Raw genomic sequence first — 24,910 nt, 5'->3', positions numbered from 1 at the left:
TTAGACCTAACTCTGACCCCTGTGGCATCCCTCTGCTCCATCCCATCATTAATCTCTTTACGCTTGTCCAAGGCTTTGATTCCAAGCCAAAATCAACTGGGCCACCACAGACTTAACAATGAAGAGGATACCAAAGGGGGCAAAGGATTAGTGGATGCTTTTCTAATGGGGGAGCTACCAGAGCAAACGGAGTGTCTGTCTGTTAAAGTGTCATACTAAGATGTAGCCTTGCCCCCTCTTGTTTCCAGCCCCTCCTGTCTTGAACTTCACTGCAGTCCAGAGTTCATGGAGGTGGTTTTTTTTTTAAACCAGGATTCATTCCAGTGACTTTTAAGTGGTTTCTTGGTATATTGTAACTACAGCACATTCTCTATCTAGTGAAACACAGAGTGGCTTGGAAATACTGTCAATGTAATTGGGTTTCTAGGAAAATCCTACGGCTGGTGTGTCTAGTGATGGCCATTGCACTCTTTTCCCCTGGGAATGGCCTCTGGTTTGGGGGATTCTATTTGAGATTACTGCCCCTGAGGAAAGCGTCTTCTGTGATCTCCTGTTTTCTCCTGCTCTTTGGACCTCTTGGGTCATGGCAGCCATCTTCTTCACCAGGAAGGACTAGCCAGGACTCCACTTGAGGCTGTCACTTTCACTGACTAACTGGTTAGTGCAGAGTTGCCTTGGCCAATGTGAGATGCTCCCTCCGTGCAGAGACTGAGTCAGATGCATCCGCAGCACACCTAGAACCTGGTCTCCCATTCCAGGGAATGGAGAAAATGAAAGCAGAACACCTGTAATTCAGACCAGCCATATATTCAGTGGTGAGCACACGGACGGTTTCTAGAGACTAGTCAGGCTCTCACTATCCGTTCTGTGGGCTGTGGTGATTCTTTTGTTAAGCTGTCTAGTGGTCTCAACCAAGATCAGGGCCTTGTTATGCTAAGCCAATGCTGGGTAACCTGAGGCCCACTCGGGCTCCACCTAAAGCCTGCACACCCCCTGGCTGCCCTCTTCCCCTGTGTGCACTGGATCACAGGAGCACTGGACTTCCTGTGCCTTCCCTGCCCAGCACTTTCGGAGGTGCTGCAAATTGCCTGATTTGCGCTCTGTCCCAGCTGCTCCCCCTTCCTCCCAGAGCTGGATCACCGCAAATCAGCCATAATTCTCTGAGACATTTTAACTCATTTCCATAGCAACAGTTTGAAGCCACAAAGCCTAAACCATCAGTGAATCGTCTTTAAAAATACTTTTCATTAAGAAAAAATAAAGGCGTTACAGGCAGTCCCCGGGTTACGTACAAGATAGGGACTGTAGGTTTGTTCTTAAGTTGAATTTGTATGTAAGTCGGAACTGGTACATATTGTAGGGAAAACTCTAGCCAAACATTTCTCCAGAGCTCAGTTTTATTCTCCCACACCTCACTTCCCTCAGTCCTTTATTCTCAAGCTGAGGTGTCTGCTGAGAAAAGCCGCTCCGCGTCTCCCTGGTCTGCTGGGGTGGGGGGGGGGAGCGCTAGCTTCGCGTCTCCCTGGTCTGCTGGGGGGAAGCAGCTAGTGCGGGGTTGCCTCACCCCGTTTGTAAGTAGGGATCCGATGTAAGTCGGATCCATGTAACCTGGGGACTGCCTGTATTACTAACTTAGGGTATGTCTACACTACCCCGCTAGTGCGAACTAGCGGGGTAATGTATGCATACCGAACGTGCAAATGAAGCCTGGGATTTGAATTTCCCGGGCTTTATTTGCATAAGCCGGCCGGCGCCATTTTTAAATGCCGGCTTGTTCGAACCCCGTGCCGCGCGGCTACACGCGGCACGGGCTAGATAGTTCGGACTAGCAAGCCATTCCTCGTGGAATGAGGCGTACAGATAGTTCGGAATGGCTTGCTAGTCCGAACTATCTAGCCCGTGCCGCGTGTAGCCGCGCGGCACGGGGTTCGAACAAGTCGGCATTTAAAAATGGCGCCGGCCGGCTTATGCAAATAAAGCCCGGGAAATTCAAATCCCGGGCTTCATTTGCACGTTCAGTATGCATACATTACCCCGCTAGTTCGCACTAGCGGGGTAGTGTAGACATACCCTTATTTAGCCTGCTTGTTAATAGACAATTGGCTAACTTCTGTCCTGAATCTGCCTTGGCCAAGGACGCTGCTTATGTTGGGTTCATGTTTGCTCTATTCTTCCGTCTTCTTGAGTAGCTTATGGGACACCCCAAGTTTGGGATGTTGTATTGTGAGGCTGCCCAAGACTGAGAAAAAGCATCACAATGTGTGGCTGTTAAAAGCAGGTCATCCCCTTTTATAAGGTTGTAAATATGCTGCATATAAAGAGTACTTGGTATTTATTTGCATTAGCATAGAACCTAGAGGTCCCTTCCATGCTTGGAGTCCCATTGTGCCAGACACTGTCCATGCAAATACAAGATCATCACTGTTCCAAAGAGTTTGCAATCTAAAAAAAGACAAAATAGACAAAAAATGAGGAATAGGCATGTTCTTATCCCCAGTTTAGGTATAGGGAGGGGAGATGCAAAGAGATTAAGCAAATCCATTCTCTGATATGTTAATATAGCAAAGGTAAAAGATCAACTGGTCCATATTCAGCACTAGAAGCTCGTGGTTCTGTCTCTCTTAACTACAATGTACAGCTAAGCACAGACTGCCTGGCATACCTGGGCTGGGAAACCAAGTACAGTAACTTACACAAGTACTAAACCATAACTATGGAAATAATATTATGCTTTGCTATGGCATCTTTCATCCAAGGATTTCCAAGCATTCACAGATGATGATGATGATGATGATAAAACCTAACAACTAGAGCCTTGGGTGGATACAAAATTTGTATTTGTGTGTGATCTGCAAACATGGTCTGTGGATATGTGGATATCTGCAGATTTACAGGGCTCTACTAATAACCAGAACTGGTCACATGTTTTTTCTGTTGGAACAGTTTTCCATTGGAAAATGCTGATTTCACAAAAGCAAAATGTTTCAAGGCAGCCTGTGGTTGTCAACTTTTGATAAAACCATTCTGCCTGACAGGTTTCTTGCCATCCCACCATCCAAGTGACTCGCAGATAGGCTCCCTGGGCTGCTCAGTTCTCTGTCTGCCCAGCAGATGAGTGGCCTGGCTTTGTGGGATGTTTGCCTGCCAGGCTGCCCAGCCAGCAAGCTCGCCAGGCTGCCCAGCCAGCAAGCTCTTCAGGCTCCCAAACACTGCATCTGGCCAGCTCTCAGTATCCTTGGCTCCCCATCTACCTACTTGGTACTCCGTGGATCCCTGGCAGTCTACCTGGTGGACTGTCAGGATGCCAACATCCAGCCCGTCTGGCCGCCTGCCTAGAAGGAACCTGGGAAGCTAGCCAGCTGGGGAGCCAAGTCACCTGCTGTTTAGGCTAGGAGCCTGCAAGTGGACAAATTCCATTTTCAGTCTCCAGAAATGGAATTTTTCTTGCTTTTTTTTTTCTCCCATAAAAATGTTTAGAGTTGTTCTTGTTCTGGTTCAGAATAAAACCTTTTTCAGAATCTCTAAATTTTCATGGAATCTAGTTCCTGCCCATCTCTCCAAAGAACTTTCTGTAAATAAGGGAAGCTGGGTAAATTGAGGCACAGAGTGACTGAAAGGAGTGTCATGGGAGGCTTGCAGTGACCTTAGAAATAGACACAGTTTTCATGCAAACGTCCATGGCAATACAATGAAAGGGATAAGAAATACAGACCTGGCTATCCCTTCATCCCATCCCTCTGTTGCCATGACTTGTCTTGCAGAATTATTTCTGACCAGAAATGCAAGGGACCAGCTGCTTCCTGAGAGCTGCAGCTGCTCAGCACCTCCGAATATCGGACCCACTGTTGCCAATGTGAACGTATTTCGCCAGAGGGAACGGAGCCATGTGACTTGTCAGCACAGCCCACTGCGCTGTTGAGTCTCATTTTAAAAGCCATCGCTGTCGTCTTTTCTCCATTTAGAAGACAGCTCCTGTTCTCAGGCAGTGCACTGACATGTATTGTATGTTACAGCAATTATCAACCACTGTGGCTCGGTTGAGATTTCTGCTCATCTTTTCTGTTTCCATTTCTTTTCCCTCCCCTCATCCATAGGAATAGTCCCGGTCAGGCTTTCACTGTGTGTCTGGGCATCACTGAGAGATGCAATGCACCTTGCTTCTCAAAGTCACTGTCTTCACATTTCCCCTAATGTGCCTGAGTGCTGCTGTAATGGATATGCAGAGCACAGTGACCTCACTCAAGCAGAGTGCATGGGCTGCGAGCACAGACCAGGCAGCAATTATGACTTTCACTGAATTGCATCTGGCCCACAGAAGCTAATGCAGTCAGTCTGTGCTGCCCTGAGTTTTGCTCTTTCTTTGCTCTTGGCTTCCCAGATACTTGGGGGTTATGTGTTTTGTTATTTTTTTCCTTTTGTTTTTTACTCTTATCTGTGCCTGGCATGTCCTTCGCATCAGACATCACTCTCTTCCCTTTTTTAAATCACTTAATTTATTTTTCACTTTTTTCTCTTCCTTTTCTTTATTTACTTTCTTTGTCCCTTTAAAATCTCTCTCTTCCCAAATATTCCTTTCACTCAGGTGGTGTTTGCTGTTCCAGGATGCACTTTGTGTATCAGAATTAATAAGCTGTCGGCTTTCCTCTTACACAGAACTTGACAGAATTTCTAAAAGTCTTTCCCTGAAAAGCCAGCATGAACCAAACTTAAAATGGTTTTTCCTTTGGATGCTTGGAGCCCCTTCTATGCCATGCTGCGTGTTAATATCCATTGCTGTCCTTTTTTATTACTGTTAAGGTTGTTTAATGATTCTTTGGAGATTTTTGCCCCATCATTGTGTTGCCAGGGCACCTAATCCATAGTTCTTCCCAGGGGCCAGAATGAACAAGCACTTTTTCAGCTATGCAGTAACTGAGCGCAAGAGAGAACAGAGAAAGAAGATCCGCTTTGCCCCAATGAGTTGCTGCTGTGTTGATGCTTTCCATGCAGGGAGGTTGCAGACACCCTGTTGTACTGTTTAGAGAAGTGTGTGTGTGGAACTTTGGAGAGAGACCCAACAAACCTGACTTTTTAAAAAAAAGAACAGGACTAGAAAGTGCCTTGCATGATGTGTCAGCCTCATTATCTAATGTAGTGCAGAGCTTTTTGCGCGACTGTAATGAAATTAATGAACGTCTCTACTTTTCACCTCTGTCCTGGGCTTATCTGCTGTTCTTTTTAAATCTCATGCAGATGATCAGCCAGCCAACAGAATCAATAGCTGGTCCTGTTCCCTACGTGTATGGATATAAGTGAACCTGGTACTCTTTTGACAATGCTGGATTGATATCCCTGGTGGCCTAAATCCTCTTATCGGGTGTGTATCAGCAGAGCTGGTAATTCAGGCCTTTGTGAATAATACCCTAGATTCCTACATCAGTGATGATCTTCTGTGCTGGGGCCTGGTGTATTGCTCCTGGCTCCTACCCTTTGAGTCATGTACCATGATAGACTGTTACAAACCCCACAAATGGTGAGAGGCGCCAGCAGTCATTGTCTGATGCCAGCCCAAAACTTTTGCTGTATATTTGGACAGTTGCCTGAAAACATTGGGAAGCCCTGGCCCATTCATTTATACAGTGGATAATCCAGGGGCACTTCTAATGCAGGGTCTATCTCCCTCTCCTGCCCTCCCACCACATACCTCAGACCTGTGTTAGCTAGATTACCTGTAAAGTGAGTAGTTCAGCTATCCGGCCCACTGAGTTCCCATAGTACCTGTGCTGAGGCTGCCCAAGGGCTACCAGTTGTGATCTCATCTATCTAATGACTGTGGCTGTCCATCAGAAATTGGAGAGAGCTACCGGCTAGTAATAAACAGGCCACTAACGGACTTCTGTTATTAATGACTTTCTGTCATTACCGATCTGGCCATGATTGGAGATTCAGCTGAGCAAGGAGAGAGGCTCTGTTTCTCATTACTGATCTTTGCACCATCCAGTCCTCAAACTGCTCCATTTTTTTTACTTAGGAGCTCTGCTGCTATTATTTTGAAATATATCTGGTGAGCAGGAGGGAAAAATAAAGCATGTCAGTAGTCTTATGATCTCAGCATGAGCAAGACCGCTCTGGTATGCGATTATGCACCCAGATGTTAGGCTGCTTCTGAGGCCTGTGGATTAAAAGCTAATTGACACCAGTTGACTGCCAGACTATTTTCCTTCTGACTAACCAGCAACAGAGCTGATTTCCAAGCTGACTGTGCCAATGTCACGGATACTGAGTATTCAGTATAACACAACACCCTACGTCTATCAGTCAACTCCTTTGCCAGCCTCCCTCTTTCCATCTGGAAGCACACCTGCAGAGGAGATGTATCTGGTGCACATCATGCTGCAGCCAGGTGGAAGAATCCATGACTTACTGTAGTACTGAGCACCACTAATGACTTTTGGATACCCCAAGACTCCCATCCAGTCAGACCAAGTGTGTAAATTAAATAACTATTTGTCCAAATTTGTTTATCTTGAAGGTGTCACAGGGCTCCTCATTGTTTTTGTTGAAACAGACTAACATGGCTAGCCCCCTGATAATTATTTCTGAAACATTTCTCATTGCATTTCTGAGTATCTTGAGTGTCTAGCAATTAGCTGGCAATTGAGAGCAACAGCCCAGCAGTTTTCCCCTTGCAAAGGTGAAGGGAAAGAAGCTGAGCAAATTGCAAAAAATTTTGTCTTATGCCTTTCTTTGTATGCCTGGTGGTGTTTTCCTATCCTTAATCTTGTGGACAGCAAGAGTGGTAGCAGCAGATTTGAATTTTGGAATGTTTGTTTCAAGTTGATAACCAGAAAAATGAATACATCAAAGGCGTGTCTCTCCTTGTGACTGAGCTGCAGTCAATCAATACAGAGCTATTCTTTACCAGCACAATACAGCTGCTGATTTCTCTACAGTCCTAGTCAGCACCACAATACATACATCTTTGATTTAACCTTAAATGTAATTGTTGCTTTCCAGATCAAGACTGTTTATCCTGTCAGAAAGGGGTTGAGTTTTCTGCTCTTCTGCAAAATGGCTTTTTACCTCCTTAGAAGTGCAAATAAAAAAGGGATTAAAAATGAGCCCAACCTTTCTTTTAAAAAGGATAATGGTGATTTTATATTGTAGGTTCTACTAACCTATTCTCAGACTCCCTCTGTAGGTGCCTAGACTGGATGGAATTTTCATTCCCTTGTCACCCTCTCTTCCAATCTCCTGATATAAGAAGAGGAGCAGCTAAAACCATAAACATTTGTACATTGCTGCTGATGCAATCTGCCTGGCATGTTTCTAGCCGACTGAAAGCTGCAGTTAAGTGGTGGGTAAAGTGCATGGAGCATGTGAGGCACTTTAAGGTCCTTTGGGATGAAAGGTGCTGCAGAAATGTCAGGTGTTGTATGTGAGAGCTTGGCGCCTACTGTGCACATGTTTGATCTGCACTGGCACAACTTTGGCTTCCAATTTGCAATGGTGGGGAAAAGGGTGAACTGCCAGCAACATACATATGTTGTGAATTTTGACAGCAAGCAAGCCTGTGGCAGCAACTGCTGTCAGTGCTAGCCGTCCTGGGAGTGCCTGCTGTCCACGTTGCTTGAAGATGTTATGTAACCAGAGGCTACTAGAGCTCCAGGGAGGCCAATATTGTTGCATGGTTACCTCGTCTGTCTATATTAGGCTCTATCAAAGGGTAAATGACCTGGCCAGGAAGAGCGGCTGCACTGTTAGCAGGAGAGAGAACAGAAATGTAGTACCAGGAATGCCATAACATGGGAGCAGAGAAAGGCGAAGCCCCCACCCATTCCCCCAATTCCGAATATATTTGGTAAAATTTTGTTCCTCAGCTGATAGTGCTGCTGCTGCAGCCTCGGAGGCAGTGTAGTGCCAACCCAGCAGGTGGTCTCCCCATGCCCATAGAGTCATGGTGTCCAGCATGCTAGCCACATGTGGCTATTTGGTTGGTTGAATGTGGCCAGTTCACTATAGCAGAAGCCACTCTAGTGGCCACTGCTTCAGAACTGGTTGGATGCCACGGCCATAGAGAATGGCAGAGACAGAAGGGCTGGGGCTGCAGCTGCTGCCAGCTGGCAGAGGTGGTGCTGTCTCTCCTGGGTTCCCCACGGGCTGCCGAAGAGGGAGGAGGGGGTCGAGGAGCTGGCATTGTGTGTGTGTGGGTTGGGGGCGTGGCAGCCAGGAGGTGACTCTGTGGGTGCAGGTTCGGGGAGAGGTGGTGATAGCCTGGCAACAGCATTGCTACTCTTATGCCTTTTTTGACTGTGCAGGCCCCACTCAGGAGCCTGAGCTCTACCACTGCTTCCTAGTAACACATGGGCAGAGCAGGCTCAGTCCCAAGTGTCCAGCCTGGCAACCGGGGGGCACTAATGCTGAGTATGTGGCTGGCACAGAAAGCACTAACCACACTCAGCAATTCAACTTCACGGCTTGGTAGCTGATCTGGTAAGACCCACCCCTGCTCCCCACCAGAATTGCTGTTTAGTTTAGACTCACCCCACTTCACCCTTGCCTCCTTAAACCCCCAACGAGTGTCCCCGAGAGTTGGAGTCACTGAAAAGGAAAAAAGGAGGAGACAAAGGTGAAGAGTGCTGGCAAAGCAATACACTTGGTCACACCTAGACCAGTCAATATGGGGGAGCAAGTCAAGCGCCTTTGCATCTACAAGATGTCACGGAATAATAGCTAAATTACTGTCTGAGTAATTGCAGCAAAAATCTTCTCAGGATTAAAAATGAGGCACTAAGGGTCCTCTTCGGTGCATCTGTTCTCTAGCTGCCAGTCTTCCCTGTTCTTGAAAGCTGCTAAGTGTCTTATGAAATGTAAAGAATCCCAAGAAGATGGCATTTACTTAATTTAACAGGGTAATAATGGAAACGGTTTGATTTGGAGAGGCGTGTGTGGCAGAACCCACTGTCATTTTTATTACACCAAATCAAGGACCATCCAGTGGACTGATGCCTGGAAAGAAACTGGGAGTCCCTGTCTGCAAGCAGGAAGGGGTCCTCCTAAGTTGGGGTGCAGGAGAGTTATGTCAGGTAGGCCTCCACAAGTCAAGCCAGGTTGTTACTTTGGCCAAAGACTAAACACTTTCCTCAAGAAGTCCCAGCCAGTCAGGAGAATGTTGAAAGAAGAGAGGTGAGCGTTTCCTGCCCTTGTTCAGGAAAAGGAAGGAAAAGGATAGTAGCTGCTGACAGGAAAAAGGACTCCTGGCCTAGCAAGCAGCTGCTTTTGAACATTTGATAGCTTTGATTTTCACACTTTAGTTCCATTATGGTAGCCCATGTCCCTTCCTGTGCTGTAACCAGCAGAGCTCTGTCGAGGAGACATGTTGGTGAAAGGTGCTGTTCTGACAGTCACAAGAGACTGAAATTTTCTGTTCCTCCATTAGCTGCCCTGCCAATGTGCCACTGCTGAGGGTGAGAGGGTCATTCAGTTTCCATCTCTTTGCTGAGGCTACCACTTTAAGACTTGGATGGTTGTGAATCAGGAACTAGTCTTGTACCACATGGTCATTTCACAAAGAACATGTAAGCTGCCAGTTGTACGCTGTAGGTCTCTATTGCATTGGACTGGATTTGAACCAGGTACTAGACGGTGAAAGGGTCTCTGCCATTATTGATCCAGGCTCCCTGCTGTGGTAGCACCATGTGTGGCTGTTAAGAAGACTTGGAGGATAATAAATGCATGTTCTGACAGAAAAATGGCAGAACTTTTAAGACCACTTGAAAGGAAATGCAGGACAACTCAGGCAGTGCAATCACACAAGAACCCATCATCGCACGAGATGGCTCATGGTCTGATAAAAGCACACAGATCTCTGAACTACTGAGTGTGCTTTACCAATGGCACTACGTAGCTCAGCTGCCAGGAGAGTGGCAGAGACAGAGCTGATCTTGGATCAATAATACAAAATGGAATGGATGCAAGCAAATAGCTGCTTCATTGTGGTCCTGCAGCACTGGCTCTGTCACCTGGTCTGCGTGCTGCTAGCTTCTGCTGAATAGTAAAGCACAGCATGTCCCTGGGGAACAGATGGGCTGTTGCAATTAACCACATCTGTTGGTATCTGCCAGAAAACATTTTTTCCTTCTGTTGCCCGCCCTGCACTCTTCTGAGCTGAGAAAAGTGACAGCAAGCTCACCTTCCAGAATCTCCTCCCATTCTGTCCTGGGGCTGCTCCTCTTCAGGAGGCGTCTCGCTGGACAGCTCCTCCGTGGTGCTGGACAGTGTAGTGGCATTTTCCCATTCTGTCCTTAGCAGGTAAAGGGATTGTCCCAGAAAGCCTGGTACACTCCTTAGAAAAGGGCTCCCCCAACAGTGTATGTGCTGTGTCCTTTAGCTTCCACTCTCAAGAAACTCAAGGCCAGAGCTTCCTGTCTGAGCTCTCTCTCTGATGTCCCCGTAAAGGAAAATTCACATAGAGGAAGCTAATGGCTACTTGGCCCAGGTTCTCAAAAGCTCTGCAGGGTCTGTTAGTTCATCATGTATCCCAGCTTGGATGTGTGATTGTTGTTTCCACTCTGACCGGGATCACCAAGAAAATGTCCAGCAAAACAGCTACTGAGGGGGTATCCCTCAGCCTGCCGCTTGTGGAGTGAGGCTAAATAATGGGGCCGTGAGCGGTGATGAGTGGATTTCTGACTCCTTCCACATTTCTGTGTCTGATGCATGTGGATAGTTGGCCTATGCTCCTACAATGTCTGCCTGCTCTGGAAGCTAGCATACATAAATGGCAGCTGCTGTGTGCCATGTGCACAGCTGGATGTGATGTCACTACCGATGCATCTAGAACAATATCTACATTGACCTAGGCATGACCTAGGATGTGATAGATCCATTGGCACGAGAAAGTCCACAGCCAGTGAGGGAGCATCTTATTCTGCTTATTTATCTTCTCTCTTCTGATCTCCAATTCACCATTTCTTCTCTCTAATTTCCTCTATTCTCCCCTAGCTCTTATTGTGATGGAATATTTTGCTCCCCATTCTCTGAAATGGGACATAGTTTTCTAAAATCCATGTTGTTTACATGAGAGAGCATCAGAAACATTTGAAGTTTGCTATGTACTAACAAATCAAGGTGTTTGTGGTGTGTTGTGTGTTTTTTGTTTTGTTTTGTTTTTTTAATTTTGCCCTTTGGGTATTTTTTCTTTAATTCTTCTGAGGTCCTGACTGTGCACCTTCAGGATTGGAGGAGGAAGTGAGTATTCCAAGTATCCCCTCCACAGCCTTTGTTCTGGTGCCATTCTTCCCTTCTATACCACAAGATCAGGCTCTGTCTGTTTTCTGTGCTTTCCGCTCCTGAGGGAGCCTCTCTCTCCAGTGACCTGCACTGACAACAATCATTTTCCTCACCTCCTACTATAGAATGTGACACAAACAAAAAGTGCTGGCTCACAGGTTTTATTTAAACAATCTTGTGCAGTCTGAAAATAAACCTCCATAGGAACTAGGCAGGGACTAATTAAATCCCCTGCAGCCATGATCTCAGTGATGGTATTTGAAAGAGACTTGGATTTCGGGACTTTTCAATGTGCACATGCCATGGTACTGCTTTATTGCATATAGCATCTTCCGTGCAAAAGGCTTCCTAAAGTTATCTGCGGAGTTAAATAACAAAGCTGCAAAGAGGTGTAATGGCCAATAGCAAAGGGACAGAGAGATTCTGAGGTTGGAGAGAGAGAAATTAGATGCAGGATTTCATATCCAGATGGGGAAGGAGAGTCAAGGAGAGGTGGAACTGCAGGAGGCCACTCCCAACATCTGGAGCTGCAGAGAAGACCCTGGCACCAACACTGTCCACATTCTATGGAGGGACAGAGAGTAGATGGAGGCTATATAGGTAGAGGGAGAGGAGAGGAAAGTGGTCAAGAGCCCAGATTTTTCTCTTGTGTGTAGGAGTAAATTGGGACTGACTCCACTGAAATTCACGTGACGTTACACCTGTGTAGAATGGGTTTAAGTGCAGGGAGCTGTGAGATGTGCTGTGTTTGTTTAATGTTCCCCCAAAACAGTTCTTGCTCCCCTGATAGTGCCAGCTCAGTGATACTTTAGGAAAGGATAGGCTCTGTATTCTCTCCCTTTTCTGGCCTCAGCAAGTGAGCATTTCTTCCCCATTCCATGCAGCTGACTGAGTACTACCTTCCCCATCTCCATCTCATCCTGGCTAGCTGGGTGAGGGCTGTTTCTTTCTCTGCTATTAGAACACAGGTTGTCATTTTCTCCTTCTTAACAATTCACTAATAAGCTTGGTGTGGAACAACGCCCATAAGGTGTGCCTGGAGTGTTAATGAATGATTGTTGATTAATTTATTACCCACACCCACTCAGATGACAGGCCCTGATGAACCAGTAACCTTTCTCTGGCAGAAGCCAATGCCTGATGCTTCAAAGAATGGTGAAGCTCTCTCCCCAATATAGGAAAGTGTTTGTGTCAGGCTTTGTGTCAGGCTTTCTGGGCCAGTGTCCTGGTCTGCTTACATCTGAGGAGTTTTCCCACTGCTGGTCAGCATACAGGAGGTGCTTTTAAGAGGACTTGTGCCTTGTCTTCCCCCATGATAACCCAGCAACCATGAAGCCAGCCTTTGCAGCACATTACCTTGGCAGAACTGCAGCCATTGCTGTGCTGCAGATGGCACTCAGCCTGCACTTGGCTGCATACTTTTGCCTTCCTGTGTTGGTGCAGGACACTGATCAATAGTGGCTCAGAGACAAAATATTTTTCCAAAAAGGCTTCTGCTGATTCAGCCTTTCCGAGAGCCATTTCCAGTCCCACCTCTGTGAGTGACCGTGGGAGGGCAGCTGGCTTCACAATGCAGCAATCCACTGGCTTCTCAAAGAAGTCCATTTGCTAGCTTGGCAGAGCTCCTGCCGGGTGGCAGTGTGCCATGTCGGATGATGTGCATTTCCTTTGGTGAGAGGGGCATTGTTAGGCTGTGTGTGCTCGGCTGATTGGGGTCATTGGACAAGCTCGCAGCGGGAGTGCAAGGGTTAGAAGTCCAGAGTGCGTGTTCAGCAGAAAAGGCTTTGGTTTTGTCCTATCTCTGCTCTGCATTGCCACCCCCACAACGAGTGCCAATGGCAGATGGGGGACACAGTGCCTCTGTGCCTACCACAGCATGACTGTGTCAATCCATCTCTTAGTCCAAGGTTCCAGCTGTGCTGAAACCTGCCAGCATCAGGAAGAGGAGGAGAAGTGGTTTGAGGCTTGGCCAGGAAGATAAAAAACACTGGGAAAGGAAGAAGTCAGTCATTGAAGAGGTGCTTGCAGGCTTGGAAGAGAGTCCCCCAAGCAGGAAAGAGGAGAGGTGAATGGTTCTTTTAGAGACTGAGCAAAGGGGCAGAGTTCCTGTTAGGAAGTGCCCTAAAAATTGTATGCCTGCTGCTGTTTTCACTAGACAGAGTGCAATTTAAAAACCTTACTGCATTTGGGACCCCATGTGGGAACACTCTGCCCATGCTGATTTCCCCTTTTAAGGAATCCTTTTTTTGTTTGCTCCTGCAATCCTCTTTTTGAACCTCTCAGAAAACAAAGTCCTGTTATCCAAAAGGGTTGAGGTTTTGTGCTGAGAAACAGTGCATTGTGTGGGCTATCAAAACATATCTGAAAGTCAAGGAAAAGAAAACTGGGATAGGAAGTGTGTGTGTGTTTAATTACAGCAGTGTGTGAATGTGCACATGTGTAGGTGTGTTTACTGGAGGCAAAGGGGGCACACTAGTCTCCTGTAACCTACTAAGAGAGGAAATGAAGCCATTGGTAAGATGCAAGTATCCTACTAGCAGAATGGCTGAAGGGAAAGAGGATTTAAAAAAATAAAACAGTTCTAAAGGTATGTGATGCAAGCATTTGTGAGCCTTGCACTGCACAAAGCTGACTTATATAGCACCTGAATTTTATACTGAGTTCTTCCAGGTCTTATCACAATATATTAGACCCTTCAAGCGGTGGGGAAAATAGCAGGGCTGACTTGGCCAGACAGACATTAAGGGAGCACTGTGTAGGGGGAAGGGAAGCACTTGGTGGCTGTGATAGACATTTGCCAGTTTGCCTGGCAAAACCCCTGGATCTGGGGTTTGAAGCAGTAATGAGAAGCCCTACGTGACAGCCTGCTCCTGATAGCTACAGTATTCTTGAAGGGCCCAACTGCATCATTCGACATGAGGGCAGCTCAGGAAGTGGCCTGTGTGATATACCTGTGTGGTGGTTCATGGCTCACTAGGGATGTGTGTGTCCCTGAGATGGGCTGAGCAAAGGACCTACACCTAATCTCTCCTTTAGAAACAGCTGACGGATAGTTGCATCTAGGGAATATGTTGTTGCCAGTCTGCGAATCTTCAAAGGCTGGAATTGCAGGACACCCTGGCTTAGCACAGCCTCAGTTTCCTCAGCCCTGGCCAAGTACATTAGCACGAGCTTCTCTAGGATCGGCCCCTTGCTCGGAGGCTCTGTGAGAGGGGAGCATCCCCCAAGTACATAGTGTAGAAATGTTGGAATTCTCTTGGCTTTCTTTGGAACAAATGTGAAGCCTGCATAGGAGCCAGCTCTTCTCCAGAGCTGAGCGGCAGCTGCCGATATGGCATGTGGTGTGGCTGGTATCTGGATATGTCAGAAAGGAAGATTAACACTAGAGCTGTGGATGGTGAACTGAAGGGAACAGCTGGGACCAAAGGGGCAGGGACATCCATTTCACCAGGAGCCAAATAACATCCTGGGGCAGCAGTACTTTGGCGTAAATCAGTAAAGTCTTTTGCAATACAATATTGGTCACTTCCAAACCTCAAATGATACTGTTCCCTCCTCCCTCCCATGCTCTAAAATGTCCCTTCCTGGGTATAGGAGAAGGGAGTTGGCTAACAAGAGAGCAGTCAGGATTTCATTGCTGCAAATAAACCATCATTTTTTGGTTAAAGTTTTATTGAAGAGATTGCAGAACAATTCAAAGGTGCTTGTATTACTCTGAACTCTGCTGTCTGAAACATTACATCCATCAGCTGAGACATCACTGTTTCTGTCCCAGGGCTAACCAAGAAGTGTTGGGAACAGTACTGCAGCTTACACAAAGCCCTGAATTATCAGCATTTGCCTTATTTTTTGCCCCTTGCAATCAAATTCCATTGTTGCCATTGTGACAGAAGTATGACTTGATAAATGCAAATTAGGAAAGCAAGAAAAGATGCACTGGGGGAGTCTTTATAAAAACACATCACTTGGCGGAAATGAATTATGACATTTCACGGAATTTAAACAAAGAAATACCGTCTGTGTGATCACAGATCCAGCCCTTGCTTGCAGCCTGAGTTCTGGCAATGTCGGTATATTTCATGTGTGTTCTTTTCTCTCTCCCCTTTTGTTTTTTCTCCTACCCTTCTGCTGTGGGCTGCATTCCCAGGAGGTGGAGGTTAGTATTGATTTTTCTTTTTAAATCTGGTTTCAATTTAATCTTTACATGGCATCTGTGTCATCTTCCCTGTGTTCTCCCTCCCTCCAGTTTTAGTTTATCAGGAGAATATTTTGAGTTAATTTGAACAGTTGCATGTTACATGAAGTATGGCCAGAGTGAGTGTATATGTGTAGAGCCATGCAAATCCACAGAGATCCGTGAACCATTTTTGTGGATCATGGATCGGATGCGGATACAGATTTTGTATCTGCACTAGGCTCTCTATGTGGCTGTGTGGACATATGTGAGTGTGTGCCAGTACATGCTTCCATACTCATATTGACCCCCATGCAGGGGGCACTTTAAATGGGGATGAAATGATGCACAAGCCTCATTATGGCCCTCTGTGCAGCGATGAATTTCATCTTGAGGCACTGTGTACATAGTCATTGCCACAAGCTAGAGGAATAGAGCCAGTGTTTATCAGAGACGGTGGTGGTTATATGTTAAGCATCGACCTATCATAGTATGAAAGTCTAGGAAGACCCCATTCCTGCCTCAAATTGTTAATAACGTAAATAAGCCCAGACAGTTCAAGACAGACCTCTCAAGGAAGAGATTTCTGCAAGGCAGCAAGCCCCTAGTATCAGCATCTGAGTTTCCTTTCTGGAGAAGATCGTCAATAACATTATTGTTCAAAGGGCATGGGGCATGTTATCTGCTATAAATTAACACAGGCTATCAGGGCACTTCAGAGAGTTATAAGAATGTTTGTTCATGGATTGCAAAAGTAAGAAACTTGCAAGGAGAAGCCTGTTCTAGCATGGATCTTGAAATGAACTGCATATCTGTACACTCCTCCAGAGCCTGGATTCATTTTAGGGATGTAAGCAAGTAGTTGAGTTGACTGTTCATATTTCTCCCCTCCCCTGTTGCTGTCTCTGATATGAGGCAGCAAGTGGTGGAAGCAGGAGCTGGTGCTGGGGGGAGCCGGCTTAAAAGCCAGTTCCCACCAGCACTTTCTCAGCGGTGCTGCTTGTCCCGCTCTGTGCTGCTGCCTCTATCAGAGGCAGTAGTGTGTGCGTGGGGAGGGAAGGGCAAGGGGGCAAGTGGAAGCTGCCTCAAAGCAGCCTCGGCCCACAGCAGGCCCAGGCTGCTGTGGTAGCAGTCCCTGTCCGCCAGAGGTCCCAGCACGAGCTGGGACTGAGTAAGCCCGGTTTAGTCTTGGCTCGCACTGGGTCCAGGACCTACCCCCGCTGCAGCTCTGCAGTTTAAATGCCTGCCCTCCGGCTTTTATTACATTTAAACTGCAGAGATGCAGTGGGGGTAGCTCCCAGACCCAGCGCGAGCCAGGACTGAGCACTTTCCCTTATCAGCTAATTGTGTAGTCGATAAAAATGTTATCGACTACACTACTAGTGAAATACCCACTCCTTAACATCCCGAAATTTTTACTGTTAACCCCCTCCCTTCTCTTAATTTTTTTTATTCTCTGCCTTTGATTCTGTGTATAAAACGCATAAAAGCCAAGGGTAATCAATTATTTTTGTCAAAGTCCAAATTTCTTGTTCAAGGTATAGCCAACATCCAGTTTCCAGAGAAAATAATACAAAAACAATAATAATGGTAATAAATAAATAAAAAGATTTTGAAGTCTATTCAAAAGCATTGGAGGGTGTGGATTCGGGCCACGGGCCACCTATTGTTTACCGTTGTTAAAAGAGAACTGCTCCAGTGATTGTGGTGGGGCTGTTAACTGTGGGTAACCTTCCAAATGTGGAGACTCTTGACAAAAAAGGGGAGGTTTGAGAGGTTTAAGCTTTTCACAGCAGGGAGAGCAGTGTGGTTAGAGCAGGGGCACCACAAGGCAGGGGGAAAAGCCTCTTCAGTCCTGGCACAGGTAAAATTTTCTTCCGCAGCACAGTACTGCGGTAGCCTCAGTGGCAGTGCAGTACTGAGCCAGCAGGTCTTTGTTCCACTGCCAGTCATCAGGGATGGCACTGCCTCTATTGGGCTCCCACACACTGCCTGTGAGGGAGGGGAATACTCCGAAGCTGGCTCTGGAGGTGCCGGTTCTAGGAGGGGTAGTGCTGGTTTTGGAAACAGTGTTGCCACTCCCAGGCCTTTTTTAAAACTGTGCAGCCTATGCAGGTCTCGCCAGGAGCCTGAACTCTGCCAGAACTTCCTGGTAATCATGTCTGAGGTGGTATGAGGCAGGGCCAGGCTGGCTCAGCCCCAGGCGCCTGTCCAGCCTGAAGAGCCACGTCTGGCCACCAGAGAGCGCTGATGCTGATTAGAGGGATGGTGCAAAAACGCATCCTCCCTGCCCAGCATTTTCACTTTGAGACTCAGGTAATCTGGTAAGGCCTGTTCCCCCTTCACCAAGCACAGGCACACCCCACCGCTCCAAGTGGTGCTCCTGGTGAGGACTCCTGGGTTCTATTCCAAGAACTTCTGACTTGCTGTGAGTCACTAGGCAAGTCACTTGATCTCTCTGCCCTATGCTTTGCAACTCACAAAACATGAACTTTAGACCCACTGGATCTGGCTTAATTCCTTTAATTTTCTTTTTTTTAAATTGCACATTTGACTTTTATCTCTTATTCTCCATTTTTTCACCTGAACAATAGTGTTACTTTTCCATAGAAATCTGTGGAAAGAGTCTACTCCTGCCCTTTCGTTTGGTGTGTATGGAGGTTGCTGTCACGGATGGGCTGAGGAGTGTGGAGAAGCAGTGAGGGACCTCTGTGCCGAGCCATTATAAATGATCAATCATTTTTCAGGATGAGGGAGTCTGAGACAAAGGACTTGTGTTTTTCCTTCTCAAGGAAACGTTCAGCTCCTTAAGAAAGAGGATATAGTGCATAGCCAGCCAGTATGCTGACATTTCAACAGCTGTGCCAGCATCTGAGAGGCAGATCACTTTTCCTGCCACCTCCAAGCCATGACCCGATGGCCCCTTGCAGTGCAGTGATGCTGTGGCAGCAAGCAGTGTACTGCTGCAAAAGTGTGCATGCCCCTGCACAAAGGAGATTAGGGCAGCAAGTCTCCAGTGTTCTAAACTGTAGATGCCCCCTGTTGAATATGTTTGTGGAAATGCACTAGGTGAATGGGGAAAATGCAGATACTCTGCAGGTCTTCACTGATTGCTTCACCACAACCCCCATTTGCAGGCAACTTCTGCCTCCCAGGTGCTGAAACAAAATTTGCACATCTTGGCAATGAGAGAAGTTCTGTTCTTCAGGTTTCCTATTTGTGGGGTTCACATTACATGCATACACCAACGACCATGGCAAGTGCAATCCTGGAATTGGATTTAGCAGCTGGGCTTTGATGTTGAGGGCATGAGCATGCACATCTTGCCGTTCCTCTGCATTGCCCATCTGCGCAGTTCTGTGAGCAGCTAGATACAGGAATGCCTGAAAACGTCACTCTTGAGCAGTGGATCTGCAGAGCTCCATGGACATGAGGCAAGCAGGGTTCTGTGTGTTACAGGTCAGGAATGTTAGCAGAGGCATGTGCGTGCGTGTGTGCGTGCGCATGCACAATGCTTTTGGTCTCCAAGAGGACCAAATTCCCTTTGCCAGCAATGCAGAATGCACAGAATAAATAAACATGTTATGAATCTTTGCATTGTCTTTGTAACCACGTGTGTGGCCCTCTGCTAGAGCCCCAGCCATGAAGAAGGCACACACTGTCATTACATTCCTGGACAAGTGTGATCTTTAAACATTGATCAGGTTCGTGTATGTTCTGTTGATTTAGCTCTTCTCTCTCTCCCTCACTAGGATGACTATATCAAGAGCTGGGAAGATAATCAGCCAGTTGATGAAGGTAACTTTATTTCTGGTGCTCACTTTTTAAAGAGCTGCTGATTTTGGGGGGGAAAGGTTCTTGTAGAACTTGCAGCTCTTTGAGGCATATTCTGGACCAATTACTTGATGCTTATGTGGACACAGAACATTTGTACCCTGAGGAAACCCAGCAAGGAGGTGCTTTTTCCTCTGAGCCCCACCAGTCAGAGAAGGGACAATGGGAGGTGCTCTCTGTTGGATGAGATTTAAACTGAGGTCTTGATCACTGTGGCCATTAAAGATCTCATTCCACTTTACTAAGAATCAGTCTCCTGGCTAAATTCCAGCTTGAGTAAATTCTGCCTGTATTCTCCCTGACCTTCCAGACAGATACCCTTTTGCACAGAAGTGCAGCAGGTTTGGGAAGGGATGCTGTGTGCTGCAGCAGCTGTGGCCCAGGTCTGTGTTTACTGTACTTCAGTGTCGGATCACACAGTCCCCCTTGGCAACTCTTGTAAAGACACTATATAAATGCTAAGGGCGGTGTGGTTTTGTTTGCATTTGCTTCTGTTGTTGATTTTCCCAGTTGAAGTCAAAATCCTTATTTTGACTCTGCAGTGAATTGCTATGGAAACAGGCTAGCGTTGCGATTCTTGTTTCAGGTCCAGAGGCAATGTACTTGAAGAAGCAATGATCCTGTCTTTATGAAGCTATCACTAACCATACAAATGAATGAAGAAATCCACTTAGGAAATATGACCCACAGGCTAAACTGAATCAGAATAGGATGCATCTCTGGATAGTCTATGAACCATCCACTGCCCTTTTAAATAAATGATCATGTTCTGCGAGTGTTGATCCTCCTGTCCCCTAACCCTCTGCACGGTTTTACAGCACTCCTAACAAGTACGTGAACATTGTTCCCATTTGGGCATGATGCCTGCATTGGCTGCAGGATACTGGCCCATCCTGCTAGAGATATACCATTGCCCCGTTGCTATGCCTTCAGCCAGGGCTGGGTGTGCTGTGTGCTATTATGGAACACCGTCCACACTCACTCTGAAGGGCTTTGAAGCACAAGGCATCTGCTAGAGTCACAGAATCCTAGGGCTGGAAGAGACCTCGGGAGGTCATCAAGTCCAGCCCCCTGCCCAAAGCAGGACCAATCCCAACTAAATCAACCAGGGCTTTGTCAAGCCGAGACTTAAAAACCTCTAGGGATGGAGATTCCACCATCTCCCTAGGTAACCCATTCCAGTGCTTTACCACCCTCCTAGTGAAATAGTTTTTCCTAATATCCAACCTAGACCTCCCCCACTGTAACTTGAGACCATTGCTCCTTGTTTTGCCATTTGTCACTACTGAGAACAGCCTTTCTCCATCCTCTTTGGAACCTCCTTTCAGGAAGTTGAAGGCTGCTATCAAATCCCCTTATTCTTCTCTTCTGCAGACTAAACAAGCCCAAATCCCTCAGCCTCTCCTGTCCTCTGCTAGAGTCAGAAACAGTTTGATAGCAGCCTGTTCCAACTGGTCATCTGCCCACAAGGAGGTTCTCTAGGTAGTGTGGGATTGTGTTCTTAGAAGGTCGGACAGCATCTGAGTCCCAGCATGTGAAACATTACAAAGATTTTATACTTGTTTCTTTGCAATGCTTGAATTGGCTCCCAAAGTGCAGTTTTATCAAATTGGATGGAAAGGAGAAGCATGGCAGAAATTAGTTCTGCTTCATTTATAGATTCATAGATTCCAAGGCCACTGCTGTGTTCTTCTAACTTTACTTTCTACAGGCTCCTCAGAACTTTCCCAAAATAATTCCCAGAGCAGATCTTTTAGAAAAAAATACAGTGTCAATCTAAAATCACCAGCGATGGTGAATCCACCATGAACCTTATAAATGTAACCCTTGCTTCCAGTCTGAATTTGTCTAGTTTCAACTTCTAGACATTGGATCATGTTACGCCTTCTCTGCTAGACTAAAGAACCCATGATCAAATATTTGCTCTCCATGTGGGTACTCATAGACTGTATCCAAGCCACCTATTAATCTAACACAAAACTAAATATAATATTCCAACAATGCTAGCACGAGTGCCAAAAATAGAGAGAGAAAGTAACCTCTCCACTCCTACTCAGCTTTGATGTGTATGCATCCAAAGATCACATAGATTTCTCCATGCGTTCTTTTGCTTTCCTTGTCCGTTTTCTATAACTCTTAGCTTTTAATGTATATGTATTTCTACCAAATCCCTTTTCTTCCATTTGTATTATATATATTTTTGTTTTTTCTAGCCTTCTCTTCCTCTCTGAACTGAGTTGGTTTTTGAACCAATGCAGCCTTCTCCTCTGATACTGTTTTTTTGGGCATTTCAGTAAAGTATCATTAAACATTTCTGAATGATTATTCCCATGATTTGATTACATTCTTTCTTCCTGCTGATTTAGTACACAATCATTTTCAGCTTTTTAAAATTGGGCCTTTAAAGCAGTACGTCTGAATAGTGTTCTGTTTGAGCATTACAAATGTGATCAAATCATGATCACTTGTATTTAAACTGCCATTAATTTTTAGTTCTGCGATCAGTTCCTCTATCTTTCAAGATGAGATCTAATATAGAATTCCCTGTGTTGGAGACACTACTTATTGAGTTAGAAAATTGTCCTTTGTAATATGTAGGAATACCAAGGGGCTATGTCTACACTCGCGGCTTCTTGCGCCAGAAATATGCAAATGAGGCTAAGCGTGGAATATCGCCGAGCCTCATTTGCATACCTAATGAGCCACCATTTTTGCAGTAGAGGCTCTTGCGCCAGAAGAAGCTGTCTACACTGCTCCTTCTTGTGCAAGAAAAACCCTCTTGCGCAATGCCACTACGCCGATTATTTTCAGGAATAACGGCATTGCGCAAGAAGGGGCAGTGTAGACAGCTCCTTCTGGCGCAAGAGCCTCTTCTGCAAAAATGGTGGCTCATTAGGTATGCAAATGAGGCTCGGCGATATTCCACACTTAGCCTCATTTGCATATTTCTGGCGCAAGAAGCCGTGAGTGTAGACCTAGCCAGGGTGTTTTGGTGCTGTCAGCGCAAGATCTCCGGCATATGCCACTCGTTTGAAATCATGCTGCTCTTTTTCCTACACATTATATTTAAGCGCAGAAGAAGCTGGTCCTCCTGTTCCTTAGTAGATGTGATCGTCTGTAATAGACATAGATGAATTTGTGGTTTTGTGTTTTGTTTGCTTTTATTGTGTTCTCCATCATGTCCTGATTTGGAAAAGTTGGATGTCTGGTCTTTTATTTTGCCTGAGCATGGGCCTGCTGTGATTCAAGCTGAATCCCTCTGAGCGATGCCCCAGCAATAAAACAGCATCTGTGAGCCCCGGGAGTTCATCAATGACTAATGTCTGTTCTCGGCAAACTCACTTCTTATTCAATAGATAGGACCCCAGGGAGCTGGTATTTTTCACAATTCAGAATCTGAGCAAATAAATACATGCCGTGTTGTTGACACACTCTCTCTATGTTGTTAGTTCTACTTAGCACCTTCTAAATGTTAACTCATAGTAGGTACTGTACAAACACAGGACAAAAAGAAGGTCCCTGCTGCAAAGAATTTGCAATCCAAGTACAAGACAGGGAAGAACAGATGGATACAGCCAGATGGATGGGGGAGTACAAGAAAACAATGAGACAATATTGGTCAGCATGATAGGCAGAGGTCTGAGAACAGCTGCCTAACTATTGTCAAGGTTTTTCTAATTATAGTAAAGGGGAGTTTTAAAGATGGATTTGAAGGAGGACACTAGAGTAAACATGAAATGACTTAACAAAGATCATTTGGAGAGTCTGCAGTAGAGCTAGGTTTAAAACTTGGATGTTCATGGCTCCCTGTCCTATGCTCAGACCTCTGGCCTACGCTTTTTATAAATGGCAGGCCAACAATATAACGTTGCAAGAGCTTCCCTTTTAAAAAAGGAATGTAGGACAACTTTTGGCTCCAGAACGCTCTATGTTCTGGGGAAACGAGCTTTTTACAGACTCTCATAAAATCTGTATAACACAAAATTCTATATAGACCTGGTTGAAATTTTACAAATTTTGACTTTTGCAACAAAATGTTTCATTGAAATTTCAGTGCATAAAACTGGACAAATAATTTTTGCAAAAAATTCATTATCATTTTTTCACCAATGAGGGGAAAAAAATCCAAATTTTGATTGGAATAAAAATAGTTGAACTTTTTGAGAGATTTTCATGGTGTTCTCATTTTTTACCATACTTTAGTCCTTTCCCACTGCCAACAGTCTGCTACATATAATGTACAGATTCTAATCCATGGCAAGCACCAGCTTTAAACTGGTTATTCCAGATGTAAATGTCTTGGGTTGTGTGCCCTCCTAAAATGAATATTGAGAGACAAGACCAGGGCTTGGCAATAATTTTCACAGGAGGGCTACTCTAGGAATTTGGTAAGTGGTAACAAACTGCACTTTTGTACTATATTAATGGAGGGGATGCAAGAGTTGGGAGGGAGTTTGGATGCAGGAGAGAGTTGTGACTGGGATCAGGGGTTTGGGGTTCAGGGTCTGGGAAGGAGTTTGAGTGCAGGAGGGGGTGCCAGGTGCAGGCACTGGCCCAGAGGCACTAATCCTAGGTGGCTCCCAGCTGGCCTCCCAGTTGGGTGCTCATGCAGGTTGCCTGCCTGCTGCATCCCTGCATGCTGGTCAAAGCTGCCGGTTGGGCACCCCTGGAAAGAAGGGAAGGGGGTCAGTGGGCCTCTGTATGCTGCCCACACCCACAAGCACCACCCCTACAGCTCCCATTGGCCAGTTTCCAGCCAACTGGAGCTGTGAAGATGGAGGTGGGCATGCAAGTAGAGACATGCTAGTCCCAGCAACCCATAGCTTTGAGCCTGGAGGGTGATTGTGGGCTGGATGCAGTCCATGGGCTATACTTTCCCCATTCCTGCACAAGATCTACTTGGAGGCAATCCTCATTGAAATTCTCATGCTACATTCAGGTTGCATAGCGACTGTGGTGGAGTTGTTAAGTAGGATAAGGAGTGTTTGCTATACTAGCTATTCACATTCTTTGTCTGTCTTCAGCTTTGGACACGACCAAGGACCCCTGCCAGAAAGTGAAGTGTAGCCGGCACAAAGTGTGCATTGCCCAGGGCTACCAGAGGGCTATGTGTATTAGCCGCAAAAAGTTAGAGCACAGGTAAGAGAGAATCTTGGGTCTGTGTGAGATTTCTGAGATGGGATTGTCCCTGTTACAGTTCATTGCACTGGGGAAAACAGGCATTCTTCACCTCCCCCTCCCATCTCACTTTTAATACACTGGTTCCAGAAACATCCATCAGGACAGATGATATGCCTGCAGATTGTGCCAATTTGGTGCTCTGGGAAACAGTGAAACAGTGATGTGTGAACAGTTTCGCTTGGCAAACAATGCTATAAAGGGTAAGGCCATAGATCATACATAGAGATGCACTCTAGTGATCTGTTTTGGCAGGACCAGACTTGGACAGATGCTGCAAAGCTATTAGTCCATCAATTTAAAATGAGTTCTTGAATTCACTGCTCTTTAGAGTAATCTTCTTGACTCCTATGGGAGAACTTTCTCTTGTTTCCTAATTCTTATCACTGATTAATTATTCTATGGTTGACTGTAAATGCCTAGCAGCTGCTGGGAATACTTTTAGTTTTGTTT

General features: G+C 45.9%; 1 protein-coding gene across 2 annotated transcripts in view; it reads left to right on the top strand.

Annotated features, from left to right (window-relative positions):
- SPOCK2 (SPARC (osteonectin), cwcv and kazal like domains proteoglycan 2) overlaps positions 1-24,910 on the top strand; it is a 57,888-nt gene that overhangs the window by 9,188 nt on the left and 23,790 nt on the right. For both annotated transcript variants that reach the window (XM_006122773.4, XM_075935001.1), the window contains exons 2-3: positions 19,198-19,243; positions 24,304-24,418. In XM_006122773.4, coding sequence (XP_006122835.1) covers positions 19,198-19,243; positions 24,304-24,418 — 161 coding nt within the window. The remainder of the gene's footprint in view (positions 1-19,197; positions 19,244-24,303; positions 24,419-24,910) is intronic.

The sequence above is a fragment of the Pelodiscus sinensis genome, chromosome 8 (genome assembly GCF_049634645.1).
Source record: "Pelodiscus sinensis isolate JC-2024 chromosome 8, ASM4963464v1, whole genome shotgun sequence".
Lineage (NCBI taxonomy): Eukaryota > Metazoa > Chordata > Testudines > Trionychidae > Pelodiscus > Pelodiscus sinensis.
The sequence above is the reverse complement of the archived record's forward strand: the minus strand, read 5'-3'. Positions and strand labels throughout refer to the sequence as shown.